This window comes from Lethenteron reissneri, unplaced genomic scaffold (assembly GCF_015708825.2).
Source record: "Lethenteron reissneri isolate LAM-NWPU_2019-01 unplaced genomic scaffold, ASM1570882v1 scaffold_1232, whole genome shotgun sequence".
In the NCBI taxonomy this organism is placed as follows: domain Eukaryota; kingdom Metazoa; phylum Chordata; class Hyperoartia; order Petromyzontiformes; family Petromyzontidae; genus Lethenteron; species Lethenteron reissneri.
In genome coordinates this window covers 14,883-31,766 of record NW_026890929.1, presented here as the reverse complement: position 1 = coordinate 31,766, position 16,884 = coordinate 14,883, and the positions used below count along the sequence as shown (strand labels likewise).

At 40.0% G+C, this 16,884-nt stretch overlaps 1 protein-coding gene across 1 annotated transcript in view; it reads right to left on the bottom strand.

Annotated features, from left to right (window-relative positions):
• Positions 1-16,884, bottom strand: part of LOC133361774 (diacylglycerol kinase beta-like) — a gene marked incomplete at its 3' end in the record, with an annotated part of 51,301 nt that overhangs the window by 20,561 nt on the left and 13,856 nt on the right. Inside the window, exons 4-6 of the mRNA XM_061580768.1 lie at positions 14,766-14,830; positions 7,130-7,220; positions 302-506 (exon numbers count right to left, since the gene is read on the bottom strand). Coding sequence (XP_061436752.1) covers positions 302-506; positions 7,130-7,220; positions 14,766-14,830 — 361 coding nt within the window. The remainder of the gene's footprint in view (positions 1-301; positions 507-7,129; positions 7,221-14,765; positions 14,831-16,884) is intronic.

The following is a 16,884-nucleotide window of genomic DNA, read 5'->3' as shown; positions in this document are numbered from 1 at the left end:
GTCACGTAGAAGGGAAATAATAAAATAAATAAATAAAACATTATAAAATAATTCTCACGACGTTTCGGCCACAACGCAAGCAGCCGTCCTCAGGTGAAGAACAGGTCTGTCGAGAAGACAGAGTCTGAATGACTTTGTCTCTGTCGTGACTTTACCAAAAGAACCAAGAAGATGAATCCCTGCAGTCACGAAAGCTTTAAATCGAAATTCATAGGTGCTTGCGAACACCACTTGAGCCAAAAGTCTGTTTTGCCTATACGGGGGATCTTTGTGTTGAGTGCACACGAGTGATTGCAATGACCTTGCTGGCAGAACTTGAGTTCGCGCTGGTCGGCAATGGTGGCTTGAACCTTCTCTCGGCCACTCCTCCGCATGCTGCTGCGTCGGCTGACCCGTCGAGTGTTGGTCTCCCCCCAGAGGTTGGAGCCGCCGTGCATGCTCGGAATGTTCAGCACTGTGATGCCCTCCAGAGAACTGTTGGCCAGATCCAGCTGCACGCCGTCACACTGGCACAAGGGGATGCGTGGCATACAAATCCTTGGTCAACGCTCTAGTCCAGTGTTCTTCACTAAGTTTCAGAGGGGGGGGGGCACTTTCGCAGATAGTGTGAGGGCCGTCGCACATTTGAAACCATTGAGTTTGACAGCATTATGGACGTTTTTTCACATGTGTGTATTTTCGGGAGTCTCACTAAAGGCCACCATTGTCTGCCAGATGCCCGCAGGCCGTGCAATAAAGAACACCACTCTAGTCGCATCTGAAAGGGAATCACAACATTTACATAGTAGGTGAGCGTGCAAAGCCGAAAGGCGCATGTTGGACGACAAATAAATGTTGACCTGCAAAAAAAGAATTTTCCACACCAATCAAGCCTTTAAATCCATTTATTTTCCTTTGAAAACTCGTGATTGCTCCACTATAATTGCCGTAAACAAGGGCAGCCAGAATAAAACACATTCCTGCGGAGGGAGCTGGTAGGAACGTTGGGTTGCTCGGTCAATGGCCAGGGTCAACGGCGGCGTGGTGTATTCCGCAAATAGGGCCGACTGTGAGGGCGGGCACAAGCCGGCGTGAGTAGGTTAAACGTTGAGTTTTAGAAGGGCACCACGGGGTGATCAGCCCCTCCCCACCTAGCCCCACCCCTCCCACCCCCCACCCAGCCCCTCCCCACCCTCCCCACCCAGCCCCACCCTCCCCACTTAGCCCCTCCCCACCCTCCCCACCCAGCCCCTCCCTCCCCACCCAGCCCTTCCCTGCACGACGGATGGACACAATAATCCCCTGTGGGCTGGTGTAACCAGGAGGTTCCTACCAGTATTAATTATTTGCATATGAGCACAGTGGCAGTTGCATTTTATTTCAGTCTATAATGAAAATGTTTGTATCATGGCGCATTTATATCTGCTGCACAATATCCGCTCTCCTCAATGCTGTCACCACGTCAGCCCCGTTAAGTACCCAGCTCAGTATTTATATAAAAAACTAAAAATGGATGTTCATTGAAATGAATAAAATCAGCTGGGAATAAAAGATCACTCTTGAGTTTCCCCATGTTTCTGGAATGTTAATATGCTTTTAAGAAACAAAATCCTCTTTACAGGCTTTTTCCCCATTCAGTTGATCAACAATCCAAAGCTGAAAATAGGTTTTTTCCCCTTCTATCTGGCCACAAAACAGGTGTTAAGTGGTTAAAACACAAAACTAAAACCTTTTACAAAGAATCATGTCAGACATGCTTGTGGTCAAAATGCAAACAAAAAACACTCTGATAATAAATGCATTGTCTTTGAAACTGATTGGTCCACACCAGAAACAGCTTTCTTTTGAGCCTCGTCTCAATCCAAAGCTGTTTTCATGTTTGCACTCGTGTTTAATGATGTAACATGTCAATTAAGCGTTTGTTTGTGAGCTATATGCATAGACGTGGCTTCAGAAATGCTATTTTTTTTTCATCGACAAGGCTCTCCTTTTCTAAACACACCACGATGTTATATTGTAATTTTGCATATGGGACTCACTGTTTATCAGGACATGCATGTAATGTTTCAGTTATTTATTTTCAATTAATGTTAACATTTCCCAAAATATGAATAACTATGTTGGGTTATTTTTTCCCAGGCCTTGAGCCATCAAGAAACGTAACATTCACTGTTCAAAGAAAAAGTGTTGCATTGTACGAAATGTGAGAAATGTGCAGAAGCAGCTGAGGAAAAAAAATGGACGTGTGTCACATTGATCAGCCCGCGTGCTAACATCTTCGAACAAAAAGTATTCCATTGCGTAACTTATTCTATAAAGTAATTACCTCGATAATAAACACTGGGTGTAATTCCCATGCATTATATCAAGCAACAAGACACTTTATGACAGTGATCATTATTAATTTATCTATGAAAGCTTCTGTGTGTCTCAAGACTTTATTTTATGAAGTTAGTGTCCCATGTCGAGAAGCTTTACCAGTTTCTTTCTCGAGTATTTCACATCTAGAATGAGGAACCCACCGTTGAACCTCTAAAATGCCGTACAGATGGGTGAGAAATCTACTAAAGCAACACTCTTTCGATCGTATACTTTAGCGGAGTGCCCCTCACATGGTGCATCGGCAAGGTCAAGCAAATAACAAAGCGTTCCTGAATTAGCTTTGGTCATAATCGCCCTAAACTAAGTGGTGCCATCATGGGTACGGCCCGTTTTTTGAGTAGATGGTTCTGCAACACAGCAAGTGCCATGTCTGCACAGACAGATGCTGGTTGACCAGTGCTTACTGGCCCTATCGCAACGTGGTTATGGCACTTTAGCGGGCATGTTAAAAGAAAAAAAAACATTGTGGACACAAATGTAATATACTGCCTTTCATTATTGTACTGCATTATGTAAGTGTGCCCGATTTTATGGCTTACATATCTAAACACATTTGGTCCTCCTCAGAAAAACGCATAAGAATATAGTTTGTCCTCACCCTGTGACCTTGCCATCAATCACGTGGTACTTAAACTAATGCACAATGGCCAGGATTGCTTGTTGCTACCCGTCAGCATGCCTTGAAATCGTTACTCTTTTTCTAACAATGCCATAGCACATGGTTATGCACTGCAGTAAATGTAAATATACCTGCCTTCCTCTGCATACATAACATTACGCATTAACCTGGTTTACTAAGGCTTCAGTTCCCCTTTGAAAATGGTTACGTACAAAATCCCACTGGTGATTGGCAAAATGTATGACAAGATGTCAGGTCACACCTTCAACCTTCAACAAGGACGGTGTCCACGTGACATTTTAAATCGTTCTCGATCCACCAAAAATACAACACCCTGTGCAAATACACAAAATTTTATTACGTTTAAATGTCTGAGATCAAAGAAACTCTGTAGGTATAATAGTCTCCTATTATATTGTTACGGATAATATATTCACCCTTCACAGCTTTCTCCTAGAATTTAAGCAACAAACATACCCAAACTTGTAAAAAAAAACTATAAAGGATAGTGTTTACCCGGATGTTCATTCAACTTGTTAAATGTTGGCAGTCAACCTACTTTTTTTTGGTCCTGGCTTGTGTTCTGTCATTTTTAAAAATACAGTAATATTCAGTCAGCAGCAGCAGCAGCCTCCCAGCTGTGTGCCCGGGCATGCTTTTCGTATCTGCTGCTCTCTCTACGCGCTCATTATTCTTACGAAGGAATGCAAAAAATAGGCAAGAGTCAGCCAGGCCTAGAAGCCTTTGATCTTACATCCAGCTGTGGCAATTTTTCAACCTTAAAAGTTTAATTTAAGAAACTAAATTACTAAAAGTGACAAGGTGGCTGGATGTCTTGGGGCCAACGTTCATTTGAGGGAATGGGGCCAACAACTACGTGATCTTGGGTTTAAGTGCCCTGTGATATAAAATGAAAATGCGCTTTCCACTTTACTGGGCTCTTCCCATGCACTGTGTGATGGTAACAGCATCGTTACTTCTTTACTTTACACCGCTTAGATTAGATGTAACTTGCAAAATTTTAATGTGTTGGTGTTCACACTTAAATTTGGTTGCACTCAAGCTCCGAAAAGACAAGCGTACTCAGCCAAAGAGATGAAGTTAATGCGGCAATGGCTGAAAGCGCCATCTCAGTTGAGCTGTGGTGAAGACATTTCTTTAGCCACGACGACGAAGGTGGAGGCAGGTTAAGTCTTCATCACAAGTTCTACTTGCTCAATAGCCGTGCTTCTCTTACTTTCATCGGCAACTAATATAAGCAATATTTTTCTTGCATATCACTCTAAATGTCACCCCTACCTCTCTGCCACCATCGAAACCCCATGAAAAAACCCCACGTATTTACAAAATAACTTAGTTTTTTAACCATCGATTTTACCGACACACACACATTGACTTCATATGCATTTAGAGAATGTAAAAATCATTGTGTCCAAATTGCGGGAGTAAAACGCAAGCTCAGCTGCGGAGCTCCCCTTCACTCTTCATATTAAGTGCGATATTACATGGCTTTTCCTTGCAGAGTTGCTTAACACTGTACCGCATGCATAAATACACTGTTGGAGGGAGAAAAACGCATGGGCAACCAATCAATTAATCTCATGAGGATTCCTATTAAGTGCCTTGCGTTCGATTTTTTCCCCATTTACTTTACTGAATTGATAACGAGAAACATTGACCTTAATTATTTAGACCCCTATTTATGAGGACATTCATGACAGTCACATTCATGCTATTTCTAGGCCCAGTTTTTATTTGTGAATTCAAGCAAAAGCAGTCAATTGCTCCGTGTTAGAGAAGGCACGGAGGTAGGAGCCACCCAGGTCAATGGCACGGCCCACTGCTGTATGCATGTATGTTGACGTACGTACGTCAAACTTCTTTTGCACCATACGTAGCCAACCGTGCTAATCGGAGGTGCAGGGGAAGGACAACAAACTAGACGCTAAAAGCAGTTCTAAAGAAATGAGTCTTCAATGTGATGTGCACCTGAGTCACAAGAGAAAACAGTTTCTTCAATTGGCCAGACAAAGTGTTTGCCACTTTCACGCTAAATCTAAGTCCTTAATGTGAAAAAATGTGCCTTGTGTTGCATGTATAATGCTTCAGTTATACGGAATAATATTGTGTTGGCACTTCACTTTTTTATTGCACCATCTCAGTCAGATTATATTTCACAAATCGAATATCTATTTGGCCATCCGAACTGAATGTTTTAAAAGCTACTCACATAGAAAACCAATCGTAATTACCCCAATTATATTGCATTTAAATTGAATTACAGGATTACATTTTATGACTTATAGTCATCGTTATTCCCTTTGTGCATAATCTGTAGTATTTTTGTATTTAAATTATGTTTTATTACTCTATTAGTTTAACATAACATACAAACTTGCATGTTGTTTTGTTCATTCCAAACCACATTTGTGCTGCAAAACATGTGGTTCGCGGTACTAAATTTGCTTTGAAACTTTTCCTTGAAAATACGACTTGTCTCAACGAGCTCACACATGATTATAAAGTGACCCTAATTGCTGGCCCGAAGGATACAGAGCAGCCTGGAAAAAATAGTCATATTTTATACATGTGTACCTGTTGGTGCGTGGACAATGTTTATCAATCCCTGATGGAAAAAAAACTTCCCTTGCCCATTTGAAATTGTATTAAAATAGAAGATGGATATGAGCACAGTTCTGATCCTAGGAACACATCCTTACTTCACACTGATGGAGTGGAAGGTGATGGGCAACTCGTGATACAAGCACACTTCAGATAGTACACCGAGCGTTGCTCCCAAGTTCACTTCATATCGGACGTTTAACACATTTCCTGTTTTTCTTCTTCGAAAAACAAATGACGACTTTAAGGGAAGCCACGCAAAAATAAAATCCAAATGTGTATCATTGCTCAAATGGACATGGGGAGTTACCAATGTTCGTTGACTGCCCTGCACCACATATCAAATGGTATTCATACATGGTCGCCATCTTCTGCCTAACACTGGACGTTTTTTTTGTCGATTCATGGCAGTCAAGCACGGAACACAAATAATAATGAGAATCAAAATCTTTATTGACACTGAAGGAATCCGATGAGTATTCATATTCTTGGTTCTTTCGGTAAAGTCACGTAGAAGGGAAATAATAAAATAATAAAAATAAAACAATAACATTCTCACGACGTTTCGATTGCAACACAAGCAATCGTCATCAGGTGTGAAAACCATGGCAAGAATTTTTTTTTAAAAAGTGGCGTTTTTTTTATTAACGTTAAAATAAAACCCTTCTACGTGACTTTACCGAAAGAACCAAGAATATTAATCCCTGCAGTCACGAAAGCTTTAAATCAAAATTTGAATCCGATGAGCTCTAAGGTTATTTCTCACAGAGAGGCAATGTGATGGAGAACACTGTCTGGTGGTGGCTGTGCTGCCACGTGGCCTGCAATCCAGCACTGTTGATGGCTGGTGGATCACAAAAATCTCGTGAAATTCCTTTCCCATAGGCGTCGAGGTGTCATATCCTAGCTTGCCAGGAGAAGGCAGTACAGCAAACGGACAAACCTCCATCCATTTCCATCTGCACGGGGAGGTAATGTTTCCCCTCCTTGCACACATGGGTTTTCTCCGGGTGCTCCAGTTTCCTCCCGCATGTATAACCACTCAATAATTTGTTGAAAACACTTTAAAAATCTCAATCCAGGAACCTTCCTAAAAAAAGAAGAATGCTGCGACTTTCCTAAAAAGTAAGTAAATTACTGTTATAAAAAACACTCATTAATTGGTTAAAAACATCTTCATACATAGAAGACTGCAGAGCTTAGACAATTGTTGGCACCGGCTGACCACTTGCCTGGCTGCCTTCCTGCTTGTCTGTGTTTCCTCAGCAATTGCAATTTGCATGACCGACACAATATAATGCAATTTCCATGAACGACACTATGTAAACTAACCAGTCTGTCTACGCACAGGCAGGATATTGTTGTAGAGCTTAGCGCCTTACACGGAGCAATGACAAACACTGATCTCAATTGCGTCTTTCCTATGCAGTAGAACTGCGTGCAATCCTCATGTCGCGCATGACTGGTGTGTGTTCATTTTCAGCAAACGTATGACGATGATGTCGATGTCACAAATCCCATTCTCACCTCCACCTCCATGAACTCGTAGAGCTTCTTGCAGGTAGCAAACAGCGTCTCTGATGTCCCAAATTCAAAGTACCACAGCTTGTTCTTCATCCTGTATTCCGGTAGAAAATGTGAAAATCATGCAAATTATTTTAAATCAATGTTACTGAAAAGCTAAACATATGCTTTATACACATATGCAACAACTCCATTTGTACGGCACATTGTTTTGTACAGCGTCTTCAGATGCAGTTGCCATCCCTAAGACATCTCCAAATTGTAGTGTAATGTATTAATTGGACTGATATTGTTTAATTCAATATTATCGTTTCGGACAAAGCAAACTCACTAATTACCATTGGGTACGGCTCAATTGAAGCTTCTTGTTTGCTGTACGTCTTTTTTATTTTACCATTTTTTGTAAACCTAACCCGAACAAAGCACAACATACATCAGCCATCAGTATAACACGGGCCAGTTAGGCACTGGCAAGTCATTATAAATATGCCTTGTAGACATTTAATATGTATAAAGAAGCATGTAAATAATATTATCATCAATATAATATGAAGTATACACAGCATCCGTTATTGCATGACAACCCAATGTATGCCTAAATTCAATGTTGCATTGGTATTTTTTCATGCACTAAATGTGTCCGTATTTGTCTGAAAACATATCCTTTCAAAACTGTTATTTGGAAATGTCTCTTTAAAAACACAAGGCCGAGTCGACCTAGGGGAGGTCCAGGACCGGTTCAAATAATCGTCACCGGTGGTGGCCGTGAGCGGGAATCGAACTCGGGTCGCCGGGTTCGTAACGCAGCGCACGAATCGCTACGCAGTCGCTGCCCCCCCCCCCCCCACACACACACAAAGATAAAGACAAAGCTCCCCCGTGTAGCCTGTGAGACTGTAGGGGGCAAGTGCTGTTAGCGAGCGCCTATGAAGGCCGGCACGGCACACGAGGGGGTGGGTGGCCAGCACCACGCCCGGCCGCCTTTGTCCCCCCAGTGGAGATGTTCACACACCACACCAGTTACTCGTTTGAGGCTGAGTCAACCTAGGGGAGGCCCAGAACCGGTTGAAATAATCGTCACCGGTGGTGGCCGTGAGCGGGAATCGAACTCGAGTTGCCGGGTTCGATATATTACTGGATAGTGTATTATATAATATCATGGTCATCATGATTATCAACAGCCATGATCAATCCATCAATCCACTGCTGGCTGAGGGTTTCCCCACATCTTTGCCATCTCTAAGAAATATGCTCAAAAACGGTCATGGTTTTTTTTAGGAACTGCAGGGGACAGCACAGCACTTATAACAAGTTTTGGCATTACAGTTCCATAAAATATACTTAACAGAGGCGTTAATTGTGTAAATAAATGTACCAAGACCCAGAATTTTATTGAGTGGAATATGAGTTGGCTGATCTTATATTAAGCCTAACACGGTCAGTCACAGAAACTGCTTTGGAAGGTGTGATGCATTACTGTTTTACTTTATAAATGGACTCAGCAGCATGCTCCTTGATGTGTGAGCACTTAGCATTGGGGACTGTGAATGCATCATGAATGGAATAAAGCCAAGCCTGACAACACGGGCTGAATGTAAACAAAATCTCTCCAGTCGATTTTGACAGAAGCAGATTTAACCACTCTTGCAACAATGAAAACACTGGTCAACACACTTTTTCTGGCATAAGGTATTCCAACGGGTTTAAGGTAAATTTGGGGTGCTGATTCCAAAAATAAAAACTGCAGAAGAAAAATATTAAATAAATGTGGATATCTACATAAAATGATATTATAAACACACTATCCTAAAAATACAGCACCATATTTTAACACTAAAGCAGTCACTGACTCGCAACAACTTGCAATCATAAGTGACAGAGTTAATTTCGGGTAAAATCAATGAAAATGGGGTATGCCGATAGCATAAAAATGAGATGTGATAGAGCAAATCTGAGATCAGATTTGGAATCAGCGCCCTGAAATTAGTCTAAAACAGCTGCAAAAGTCCAGGCCAGAAAAAAAAGTTTTTTTTTTGTTGACCAGTGAAATAGACAAAATATTGGGTGGGGTGTCAGTGCGATATGCATCATATAATTTACTCGAATGTTCTAAACATGTAAAGTAAGAAGATTCAGCCGTAACACCTCTGTAAAAAACATCTTCAGAGGCTGAATTATAAATTTAACTATTATTGTTCGCAGAATCAATTTGACTGGATTAGAGAATACGCCTAGAACCCTAGATGAATGACATCATTCAAACTGCTAAAAAAAAAAGTACGCGTGCTCGAACATGATATGTCACTCAAAGAGACGATGGTCAAAGAACAATGATGGAGTGGCAGACATGGAAGGAACCACTTTGGAGAAGACATCCAATGGGGGAGACAGAGCAATGAAATCAGCTCGTGTGCAGTTGCTCGGTGGATTGACTTTGTTCTACACGATCCCAGGGTTGTGAGAGATGGCAGAAGCCTGGGGAGGCCTGCAGCCCGCAGTGGACTGACCGTGGATCACGATCTTGAATGTTAATTGTTCAGGAAAACCTCACTGAGCCCAAAGACTCTTATTTTCAGGAGGGCTATGTTGGTGATGCTTGGCAAATAAACTGTTTTGTTGCATGTGGGAGGAAATTAGAGTACCAATAGAAACTCCACTTGCAGGCGGTGCTACCATTCACATACGCACAGAAATATGTCAACAAGCTCTGCGGACAACAGTGAGGGCAACAGCCTGATTTTCTGTACCAGATAGCCATGTAAATGTATGGCAATAGTTCACAATGGTGCTTTGAAGAACACTTATTTCCTTACAGTTTAATTAATTATCTCACATTTTACCAACGTGGATACTTTGCTTAGCAACTGTCATATAAAACAACCCCTTGTACCCAGATTACCAAGGAGAGGATCGTGGCATCCACAGCTGCTTAGGTCACACAGGCACTAATGTGGAAGTATATATTCTGTTAACACGAGCTGTTCTTCACAAGTCATATTGGCTCTTTGCTCAAGCGAGTGTTCAGTGGCGCTAATCTATATCAGTCACCCTGAGCAAATGGTGGAAGTTTCACATTGTCCACGGCATGAAGCAGAGCCTTAATAAGTGTCCATGCTTCTAAGTGTTCATCAGCATAATGTGATTTTTTTTCACTCTTTTGTTGAGATGTTATAGCCACTGAACTTTTACCACTTCTGTTCATTATAGTGCGATTATTGCATGATAACCACATTATTATATAGCTGCTGTACGTCTTGGTGACGTGCTGGCATAATATTTTTTTAAGAAAGACAGCCGAGAGATGCTTGTGAAAGCCCTATTGCCCTACAAATGTCAGAACAACGTGTTCTCTCATCACAGCAATTAGGGACGAGTCACTCTATTTACATGTCCCAAGCCCCACAGCAACACAAACCCAGCAAAACCTTACCTTGATTTAAATAAATATTCTCACATTCAGAATGAGCATTGAAGAACTCTGGGGCACACTTTCTATTTGTTGTTATATAATGTGCACATCTCTTCTAATGCCAACATACCACCTCAAACATTAAAAGCACATGTGTATTTCTATTGGCTTGCTACGTGACACTTTGAAAACATGCAGGCATATGAGGCCAACATATACCCCTGTTGCCTGTCTAAGCAAAATTTGGGCCTGTTTATATTTTAATTCCTATAATTTAGGTTTCTAACACAACTTCGAATGCAGTTTTAAATAAGCATTGATGGGCTTCTTGAGAAAAAAAAACATTCAGAAAAATGTAATTACAGTAACAGATATGAAAAGGAAGTGAGTATTTCAATGCTGAAATGTACATATCAGTTAAACATTTTTAAAGCACTTCTAATCTGTTATTCGAGGTCGTGTTAGTCAATTCACACCTATTGTAACACACCAGCTTAATACCACGTAAAATGTCGTGGTGGATTTTTTTTTCTTTCACATCGCCCACTACGATAGGGAATTTAGTCGTCTGAAATGGAAGCTTCCTCACCAGAGGGAAAACCAATGTGAAACATCAGACTGGCACTGTCAGGGAACTGCAGGATTCTTTGTTCTATTTTGAGAAGCATTGGTGGAAAGGAACACACTGTTAGTTAAGCGATTCTCTCACTCTTGACGGGTCTACGGGCCTCGAGAAACACATCATTTTTTTAAATACAGAATATATTTTCTACACTTTGTGAACTGAACATTCTGCTTGCTTATGCTAATTGGGAATGTTTATATATGTTATAGGTTGATCCATCTTCATAATTCGACAAATATACTACATTTTACTTTATTTATCAAAGGTTGAATTGAGATATTAGTCAATAATTGTGTTTTAATTCATTTCAATTTTCCTGAAAGATACATCACAATAAATTACCTTGAGTACATTTAAAAATGTGTCATTTGTTTCCATTTTTTAAGGTCCTCATGAAAATATCCCTGCAGTAATTCATTATTAATGTGAAACTTGCACCACCACGGCATATTTGCTTGCAGCCATACGCTTCTGTCTGCTATCCAGCATACAGTTATGAGGTGTGCATGAAATACACTATTTGTAGTCAGTGGTGGATTTTTTATAGTTTTTTTAAGAGCTCACCAGCTTAGAGAACACCTTACAATATCAATATACCTGACAGGGAGAGGGTCATGGAATTGCAATACTATGCATTTACATCTAGATTTCAGCTTTTATGAGACACTTTTATATTTTAACTTGGAGAACCTCTGACATGCATAAATATCACCAAGTTAATTTATAATTCTCTATCTTCTATAATAGAAGTTGCAAAAGCCTGTAACTGTTGTGCACTTTTTTCTTGAGTCCACAAAAGTTATTGGAGGGTAAACTGATACACGGTAAGAACATATATGAAATAGAAAACTGTAACTTTTCAAGTTGAACATGTTTTTCATAATCAACGTTTTTGGGTTTAGATCGCGTTATTTATAAATGTGTCGTAACCCTCCACCACCCGACACATTTATAAATAACGCGATCTAAACCCAAAAACGTTGATTATGAATAACATTGGTCGCGAAAGCCTACGTGTTAAACTGAACATGTTTGTTCAACCCTATATCTTAACAGGTATTAAAGAACAACAATATGGGCAGTCTGCTGAATGGGGAGATACAAATACATTTCATGAGAGCTTATCGGCATTCTAGCTATCAACTGCTACAAACACCCAAAGTGTTGTAGATGGGAGCATGACAGCTGAGCCATGGGCGGCCAACAACGTACACTTAGCTTCAGAGGTTAAGTTGGTTTGATTACTCTCACTGGCTTTCCCAGTCATGCCTTGCAGCTGCATGATGATCCAACGGTTGTGCTTCGATCACGTTCCGTTCTCTCTCGCCTGTGTGACAGTGCGTGTTAAAATAAAGAGTCCTGTGGCATTTAAGATGCCATTATTTACCAGTTTCATGACTAGATTCTCTGAAAAAATATATATCCCCCAGAATAGAATGTAGGTGCAATATTTTTTTGTATATATGTCTGATTTTGTAACTGGTGTGAACTTAAAAAACGTAATGTGCATAGCATTTAAGAAAAGTATAAATATCTGTACTCTTTGGTTATTTCGGTAAAGTCACGTAGAAATAAAATTAATAAAATCATAGAGTACGAGGTTTCGATTGCAACACAAGTAACCGTCATCAGGTAGAACTACATTTGAGAGAGAGACAAAACACAGACACGGAGACAGACACACAAACCGAGAGAGAGACAACACAGAGACACACACAGAGAGACACACAACAGACACACAGAGAGAGACACACAACACAGACACACACAGAGAGAGACACACAACACAGACACACACAGAGAGAGACACACAACACAGACACACACAGAGAGAGACACACAACACAGACACACACAGAGAGAGACACACAACATAGACACACACAGAGAGACACACAACATAGACACACAGAGACACAATGCCTCTGTGTCGAGGCCTTGAATAGACGGGGGGGGGGGGGCAGAGAGAGAGGTGGGTCTGCTGGGGCAGCTGCTGGAGCAGAGAAATTAGCCTTTCAACGGATAACTTAGGGTCTTGATCACAACTTGGTGTTTTAATGTATTTGAGGCCAGTAAGTGGTTTAAGTATATTTACAATGATTGCTAATAAGGCTTACATAACAATGAAAACATGTTAAAGAAACATAGTCTTTGGTTCTTTTGGTAAAGTTACGTAGATAGAAAAAATAAAAATAAAGTGACTAATCTAGATTTGAAGTTTTCGTGACTGCAGGGATCCATACTCTTTGGTTCTTTCGGTAAAGTCACGTAGGTATCAAATAAAATAAAATCACGACGTTTCGGGTGCAACAAAAGCGCCCGCCATCAGGTGGGACAACCAGAGCAAGAAACAATTGCTGAAGTGGGCAAAAGGGCTGCTGTAGCAAGCAACACAAGCAGTCGTCCGCTTGTGTTACGATCGAACCGAAGAATATTAATTCCTGCAGTCACGAAAGTTTGAAGTCAAAATGTGAAATAAACATTCTATATTCTGGCGAGCCGTATTGCTTCTGATGACGATACATTATTTTGGTGGGGCATAAAAAGCGAATCACAAAAGTAAAACACGTTTCACCTGATTTGCAGTTTTTTTGTTTAAGTCATTCAAATTGCTAAACCAACTGTTTTTGTTTTACTAAATACATTGCCACAACATTGTTTAAACTTTCCAAACTTCAAGCCATGAAACGCACTTTCATGAAATGCTGTTTTATTATAAAGTGACGAATACACAGGTCTTCTCGCAACCACTTTCAAACCTTAAAAAAGAATGGCTCATACACACTATGTGAAGCTCTACTGGCAAGATGGCCACAGTTGTTATGCGTACAGTACCAGCCAATGTATGCATGCAAAAGCAGGCGTGTTAAATTTAGACAAGCGCTTGGAAGGTGATAAATACAAAAAGGAATTATCAATAGTAATTACTAAGTAAGCTACTGAAAATAAAAAATTGTAACCACTTTCCCATTAACTTTGGAATAAATTACTATATAACGTTAGATGCGTTAAACAACATGTCCTTGCTTCTTCAAAGTAAATGGATACAGGATCATAATTTAAAAATAGGTGTATCTGGAAGATGAACCAGTATAGTCGTTTCTTTGTCTATAAATAAGTAGCGATCCCTGCTATCCAAATTCAACTGTATGGAATATTTGCACGCTCATGGAGTGGAATGGTGGCATAGTGGTTAGCACACTGCTCTATGAACTCAGAGATCTGAGTTTGATTCCTGGCCAGAGCTAATAGTGAGGTGATATTGGAACTGGTTATGAAATAACCTGCAATGACTAGTGTGGTGAAGTATGGTCAAATAACACCCATGAACAACATGGCATGGGTAGGCCTTCATCCAGCAGTGGATTACCAAAAAAATGTAAGTTATAAATATTATGGTACACACAGAAAAATCGAGAAATGTTGTCATGGTTATATAAAATTAATCTCGTAAGCATGTCTTTTAAAAAATGTTTCGACATCAAAATATATAACAAATGTTAATATACATATTCACAGCTCTTGAAATGACTTTAATGACACCCTGGCTAGACCATAACGATGACTGTTTGAATGAGGACCCTAGAGGATGTGTGTGATCTTACCGGCTGTTGAATTTCTCTGGGTGCTTCTCTCTCATCAGGTGAAATCTGTGAGCTATTGAGGCATCCTAGGTGTGAAGAAACAATGAAACTGTCAATAATGTTTTCAGAGGCCAATCAACAAATACAAAAATAGTGAGAAGCTGTGTTTGTTATTCCCCATACACCACTCAAGTGATAAAACTGGTAATTAATTTAAAAACATGATTCAAATGTGCATACAAAGAGAATGCAAAAACACATTAATTTAAACATTCATTTAAGCCACGATAATTGTCAATTTGTATGCACCTTTCATTGAAAAATATACAATTTTATATTGTACTGATTGTACAATATCTGAAACATGTTTTAACCATCAATTCCTTTTATCAGTGAACACATTATGCAGTTCAAATATACTCTGCTTCTCTATGCTTTTAGAGTAGAAATAAATGACAATCGTGCATCAAAAAATAATATGCCCTATCTCTCACAGTGATCGTATACAGCTAGACCAAGCATGCTTGCAATTCTATTCTTGCCCAAAAAATATACATTCATTTCAAAAGTATAAAAAATCTTGTTATATATGTTTTACATTTATATCATTATAACACATTGGACATGTGCATTATCATTGTAAATGTTGAACATTAAATTGATTAACAATGTACAAACAGCCGCATTAACTTTTATTGTACACAATCACACTACATCAAAGCAGTTCATGCAATGTCAGAGCGATTATATTTTGCTACAAATTTGGGTGTCAGCATTGATTAGTATGTACACGGCCCCTGCTCACACAACGCAAAACAGTTACCCACAGTGCATTACACAGCTTTCAATCAGACACGCAGGAGGATATGTGGTCGCATCGGATCTGGATCTCATCTAAATTCAAACGTCAATGTTGAAGAGTCTCCCTGCTCAAATAAGCCTCGGGTGATTGGTGGTGGCCCTGAGCCGGTGGATGGAAAATTCTATATTCCTCTGGCAGGACCACAGTATAATCACTGTTGTCACAAAGCAATGGTCATTTTGTTGACCGTAGTGAAATGATACGTTGTCTCGACCCCTGACCAATATTTGAATCCACAACCTTCCAATCCTGAGTTGGGCCAATTGGCCAGTTCTAAGCACAATCTACCCACAGTGTGTGCTTTGTCAAATCTCTGGTAAATCTGTGTCGACTGATGGGGCTGGCTCATGCTTGCAATAGAATTAGCTTTTAAGCTTTGTTTAACTTTTTTGTGTCACTCATTTGACAAAACTCAACGAGTACCAGTGATTTTGCAAGTCTGCTCCTATAACGTGTACCAAAACACAACGTATTTATTTTTTTAAACTGAAAAATTGAAATATTGTGCACTCTGTCCTGTATAAATTCCAACATGGCGAGCCATGACATGCAAAATATGGAGCCAATATAATGAATAATGTCATGTGCATTTAAACACTCTAATTTAGTATTCTAATTTTAAGTCCAATAAGCACTAATTAAGATCGAACGGTGGCACAGTGGTTAGCATGTACTGTGTTATGAGCATCGCTACCCGAGTTTGATTCCTGGCCACAGCTATCTGTACTAGTCCTGGACCCGTCTTTGACCAATACACACAATGTGGTGTGGAATTTGGTCAAACAACCACCCTGCAAGCAACACAGTATGAGGAATCCATCATCCAGCAGTGGATTAACAACAAACGGTCAATTATTATAATTTGCACTCTTATTTAATCATATATGTGGCTTGGTTGCAACTGGATAACATGTATATCTTCAGGTAAAGCATTTCTGCCTCACGGTTCAAAGCTTTGCCAGTTTCTGGACTGGTTCAAGTCGCCTCTTGACTCCTAAATAATGTGAAGTAGAATGTCTTGACATTAAAGTAGCGTCGTTATATGGCATGTCTTCTCTTATAAACTGTGGGTCCAAAACGACCCCGTCACTCTGAATATGAGCAAGCAATTGTGTGCCAGTGTGAAGGAATGATTTTCTATTATATCTGCACACGAAGCAAGTCTCTAAAAAGAATTGAAGGAACTATCGTGAGTTTATTTATCTAGAAGCAGGTGATTGTGAGCTGTGCTGTCACCTATATTTGTTTCAAAGTTAACAATTTTGTAGGCATGAAAGG